The sequence below is a fragment of the Nuphar pumila genome, chromosome 14 (genome assembly GCF_984573655.1).
Source record: "Nuphar pumila chromosome 14, dmNupPumi1.hap1.1, whole genome shotgun sequence".
In the NCBI taxonomy this organism is placed as follows: Eukaryota; Viridiplantae; Streptophyta; class Magnoliopsida; order Nymphaeales; family Nymphaeaceae; genus Nuphar; species Nuphar pumila.
In genome coordinates this window covers 91,598,106-91,604,105 of record NC_143262.1, presented here as the reverse complement: position 1 = coordinate 91,604,105, position 6,000 = coordinate 91,598,106, and the positions used below count along the sequence as shown (strand labels likewise).

Sequence of the window (6,000 nt, the reverse complement as noted above, 5' to 3'; positions counted from 1 at the left end):
CCCACTAGTGAAACACACCTGCACACTCGGTGAGAGTTGAACCTGAGACAAATGGGTCAGCACCTTCTCCCTAAGCCCGCTACCACTTGGGAGACCCGGGCCGGTGTTCTGGACCACAATTTATTAAAATCAAAATTTGTTTACAGAATCTGTGAACAATGAGTTGGTAAGCCTTTCAACCAAAAAAAAAAATCAGACAGTTTGAAATTTGGTGGAGTCCCAAGAACCAGAGCGGACCTTCCTCTTTTTTGTTTTTTTGTCAAGTCTCCACTCGCCTGGTTCTTTTCACTTCTTCCATTTGACCCCTAACAAAGGTGTCTGAACCTTTTAAAGAATTAGGAGGTCAGGCCAGAGTGGAACTTCAAACTTTAACCCTGATCCATTCTCTTTTTGTTGACGGCCAATTTAGCAGTTGTTTGGTTAACACTGTTTGTGATCAACACCGTTATAAACAGTTTCCCGATGTCTACAATACGTTACGTGCGATAGCTGGATGACTACGCTGCAATATCACAAGGCAGGGGACTCAGGTTCGAATCCCACAGCTAGATTATTTAAAAAGAAGAAGAAAAAGAAAGAGAAACCAATAATTAGGTAACAATGACTGATGACCGCTTGATTCAATATTATCTTGGAGCAAATAGAAGCAAGCCAAACACGAGAGGAAAATATGCGCATCAAAGCACAACCGGAAAGAGCTCATATCTAAGAAAAAGGTTACGAATTGTGATTCCTCATGCACTGAATGGCTACTTTTCTTTCACCAAAATGCAACCGAAATCATATTGAAAAAAAACAAAAACACATGCACAGATTCTGACAACAAAGAATGAGGAACTCGTGACATTTATGGAATGTCAATATCTTAAATTAGCACGTTACATTTTCCATGGAAAAGATGGCTGCCCTACAAAGATGATTACATTACATTTGCATGCAATTATTCCGTTTGTACATTAGCCATATGGTATAAAGCTACATGCTCATCACTCTAGTAGAGAGCTCTGCCTCAACTTCCCCTTCACCCTCCGTTCCCTCGGCAGAAGCCTGCAACGTCACAACAGCAAAGCCTCAGAAAAGAAGTATCAGATTGAACTTTGAAACGTATCACTGACCAAGACAAAAGCCAACTTCAGGAAGCAAACTATAAATCTGCATACATTTGCTGGCACAAATTTTGGAATGGATAGTTATACAGCAAAGCAACTAGCGGTCTGATGACTAGGTCGGTCATATGTGGAGCAAAAATTTAGCTGCCAACATTTCAGAAGGCAGAAACAAAAAAGACCCAATCAACTAATCACCATTCTAACTGCTTTAGGCACAACAGCACATCATGTATGTATGTATTCTCATGCAATGTTTTAAAACTCGCCGAGTCAACTCGGTGACTCGGCTCGGCCCTCCAGCGAGTCAACCCGGTAAGCTTAACTCGGGCTGCGAAGACTCGGCTGCTGACTCGGCCTGACTCGGGCGAGTTCAGGGATGTTTGAAATTTGATTTTTTGGGTATTTCACACATATATTCACTCTTGTACTGAATAATACATCTTTCCCATAGACAGTCAGGAAAGATCTTTTTGAACAAATAACTGTTATAGTATATAAATCAAACAACAAAGCATTCTAGTCTATAAACTATAAACCCAATTAACAAAGAATTCTATGCATCTAAAAGCAGGGATTTCTTTCAAGACACATGGAGATTGGAGAGTTAGGACCTAAGGATTCCTTATCTGAATATCACATATTACTTTACATACAATTTCATAAAAAAACTCTGCCTCTATAACTAACATTGCCCCATCACCACCCTTTTGTGGACCACTAGAGGTCCAAGGCAACTTCTAGTTTTCCACTTTATGTTCTTGTAAATGATAGTTTATCTTATACAGTGATACTTTTCCCCAGTCTGTAGCATTTGGTGCAGCTTCTGGGCCATTTTACCACCATCATCTATCTCTGTTTCTGCCCTTTGTCTAATTGGAATCTCTTTTATTTAAGAGCTGGGCATCATGAATCTAAGGCCTGCAGCAATTTCACTTTTCCTAACCTCTAATCTTAGGCATTGGAAATTTTATTCTATCTTCTTTCGAGCTGCTAATAGCTCTTTGAATTCTTTCAAGGTGATGCATGGTGCAGAAAATCTGTCCAACTCCATTATGTGTTCTTTGTTTGTCCAAAATAATGAATCTCTTAACTCTGACCTTCCATTCTCTGTATATTGCATGATCCAAGTGACTGCAATCCATAATCACACAGGATACCAGTGCCATTGGGATCATGTAGTTCTCAAGGGCTATGAAGGTGTTTGCGTGATGAATCACTCTTGTACTGAATAATACATCTTTCCCATGGACTGACAATTTATATATTGTTTTTCTTTTAAAATCAAAAGTTAACAAAACCCGGTCCGAGTCACCGAGTTGACCCGCCGAGTCACGAGTCAATAAAGAACGAGTCGAGTCCCGAGTCACTGGGTTTTAAAACCTTGTTCTCATGTTCAATGTCAGGACTGCAGACTGCTAAATGAACCAAGCCACCATAGCTCAGCTTGGTAAGAAGTTCATACTGGCTAGTACAGAAGCTTGCATTCATCTTGATATGAGCTTGTTATGCTTAATGAGTTGAGCATGAACAAGGGCTGACCCGGCTCTGATAAACGCTGGTAAGCTCATAAGGATAAGAATGCGCATAACAATGTGTAACTAAATTGGTTGCTAGGAATGACCTGCTGGAAAACACCTTTTTCCAAATAAATCATCCAGAACTTTCCTCTCTTACATGATGAGTCAACTCGAGCTTGGAACAGTATGCGTTCAGATCTAAGCCACAGGGACTCGGCAAAGCAGGTGCCGCACCCGCGTCGACGCGACGCGGGTGCGGCACCGAGTGCGGTCAACACGACCCTGGGTGCGGTCAACACACCCATGGTCATTTAGGTCCAATTTTTAGACTGATTTTTTTTTCGCCCGATGAAAAGCGAGTGAGAGAAGGAGGATTAGGGAAAAATCCTCCTGAAGCCTGAAGTCGATGCCGACGATCTCCGACTCCTTCCAGCCGCTCCTCCTCAGTTCTCAGGTATGTCTCCTTCCGACTTGCTCTCTCTCTCACTCTCACTCGCTCTCCGTCACTCTCAGTGTCTCTCTTCTCTCTGTCACTCTCACTGTCTCTCTGTCACTCTCGTTGTCTCTCACTCTCACTCGCTCTTCGTCACTCTCACTGTCTCTCTTCTCTCTGATTGTATTATACGTGGGACATTAGCATCTAGGGTTTTTAACTTTTTATTAATAGGCTTTTTGGACATTTCGAAATTTTTTCAATAATATTATTTGGGGGTTTTGGGCATTCCGAAATTTTTTCAATAATGTTATTTTGGGGGTTTGGGCATTCCGAAATTTTTCAATGAATTGATGATGCTATAGAGGTATATAGTTAATGAAATTTATATTTATTTTTTGGGGATCTTTGACTATTTGATTGTGGGGCTTTTGATTCTATGCTAAAATGGGTTTTGTGGAGCTTCTTGATTTTTTATTTCGTTTACAATCTATTTTATTAGTTGCTTATGCTTGATGACTTAAGGTCAAATGTTACTTTTGTTAAGATTAATTGACCGTTTGAGGTTTTAAGCTTAAGTTTTCTTAAAAGTAGGTTATTTGATATTTCGTATATAAGGAGGGACTTGTATGTAAATTTTAATTTTGGCTTCCCTCTATTTAACTTAGAGGAGATTAGCCCTAATGTTATGTTAACGAGTTTTCTCCTCTCTCAGTCGACTTCTCTCTATCTCTCTCTCTGCCTCGGTTCCTGTGCAACTCATTGAAGTTTCCACATGGTATCAGAGCTAGAGCACGTGGATCTCGGGAGCGTGAGCACATGATCGATCTACACCAAAAAAAAAAAAAGGCTCGAAAAAAAAATTCGTAAACAGGTGTGCTTATTTTGTTCTCCTTCTAATTGCATAGATCTGATCACAGATATGATGTGTGACTAATGTCATGACACAGATCTATAATCAGATCTAAAGGTCACGGTGACAGCGTGTCAACTGGATCGGGTTGCGGCAGAGTTGGGTGTTACGAGTAGATAAAGGATTTAGATGTCGAAAAAAAAAAATTTGTTGTCTTGCCGTAAATCATGTTTCGTGGGAGCAATTGTTGATATTTTTTGAGGCTGGTGTGATTTCTGTGTCGTGGAAGTAGTTTTTTTTTTTTTTGAAGGTTGTAGTGGGATTTCTGTGTCGTGTGCAGTTGCTCATATTAGATCATGAACAAAATAATATTATCCTTGGATGTCGTGTTTGACGCTGTTCTGGTTTTCTCAGATCTACGTTTCTGATTTGATTTTTCCATTGTTTCTGATGTGGGTTGAATAACCTAATAAGTCGTGAAATAGGTTGTCGTGTGATCGTGAAACACGTTATTTTCTGCTCTGCTGGCGTGAATTTGTTTCTGATGTGGTGAAACAGTCTTGTGTGGTCGTGGAATTGACTGAAGCATGATCATAAAGCACGTTGTTCCTGTGTCAACTGGCGTGTGGTTGATGAACATCCCAGATTCAAAATCTGAGTGATTAAGAGAGTGAATCGAATTTTTTTTGTTCATTGCAGCTGTATTAGCATCAAATATCTCTCATATCTTGTTAGTACTATTCATCATGGGTGAAGCTTTGAAATTTGATTCCAAAAATGAGGCTACTGGGGAATATAAGGCATTTGCAAATTCCTTCTCGTATGGTTCTTCTGTGAGATTGAATGAAACAAACTATGCCAAGTGGCCCAGAACTTTTATGATGTCAGCATGTGGACATCGTAAAAAACATATTTTGTTGAAAACTGAACAAAATGAAAAGGTGGGAAAATATATTACTTGGGACGAAAATAATGACATCGTTATGTCATGGATCATGAATAGTGTCGAACCTCATATTGCAGATGGTCTAATTTACTATAATACAGTCAAACAGATGTGGGACAATCTTCGAGATACGTACTCTCAAGAGACCAATGTGAGTCGCATCCTGCAAGTCGAACAGGAGATATATAATTTGCAGCAAGGAGATCAGACCTTGGCCCAATATTTGTTAAAATGTATACTCAAAAACATTATTATAAGTATAAATATATATACATAGAGATACATATACATATTTTATATGTATACGTATCTCTATATATAAGTATATATATTTATATATTTTTTTCCTTTTTCTCTTTTACCCCAAAAGGGTATTTCTGTCATTTCACATTTTGCGCATATTCCATTTGGAATATGCTGTATTTCTTTTCTTATTTTTTTTGTAATCCTTTCTTTTTAATTTTTAATTTTAATTTTTTGTAAAAGGTTCATTGGGGGTCCCCCCAATAGAGTCGTTGGGGGCCCCCCAACGACTCCTTTGGGGAGCCCCCCTTTGCACCCCATTGCTCTTGTATAAATATGGGTGTTCCCCCTTGTTGTAAAATAAGCTTGAGAGTCTCAAGCATTTGCTTCCATTTTATGAAATACATGCATTATTGCATGTTTATTATTTATACGCTTTTTGCGTATTTTGTTCAAGTGTTGTGAGAGTGCTTTCGTGCACTTCTTTTATAAAGTATTTATGCTTGTATGCGTATTGTCTCTTCGTAGACAATTTCACAATATTATGCCTCCCTCAAAGCAGTGTTTGAAAGACTCAATGCCCACATGCCTCTTTGTTGTTCGCAACAAAAGGATCATCAAGAACAGACTATGGTTGCTCGGTTTCTCACAGGTTTATCTTCAGAATTCTCTGTTGCAAAAGTCCGAATGTTGACTGGATCCGATGTACCTACTCTTGCTGATGCATACAATCGTCTGAGTAGACTTGTGATTTCCCTTCCACAATCTCACCCTATGTCCCAGTCATCTGCTCTAGCTGTCTCATTTGGTTATGGACGTGGAAATATTCAGAATATTAGAAGACGAGGTCGTGGAAGAGGTATGAGAGGCAGAGGCAAACTTCAATATACTTTTTGTGA

At 39.3% G+C, this 6,000-nt stretch overlaps 1 protein-coding gene across 3 annotated transcripts in view; it reads right to left on the bottom strand.

Moving 5' to 3' along the window:
• Positions 1-820: 820 nt before the first annotated feature.
• LOC149817415 (CLP protease regulatory subunit CLPX1, mitochondrial-like) overlaps positions 821-6,000 on the bottom strand; it is a 64,187-nt gene continuing 59,007 nt past the window's right edge. For all 3 annotated transcript variants that reach the window (XM_089988077.1, XM_089988079.1, XM_089988078.1), the window contains one exon: positions 821-1,047. In XM_089988077.1, the coding sequence (XP_089844203.1) occupies positions 976-1,047 (72 nt within the window). In that variant the 3' untranslated portion in view covers positions 821-975. The remainder of the gene's footprint in view (positions 1,048-6,000) is intronic.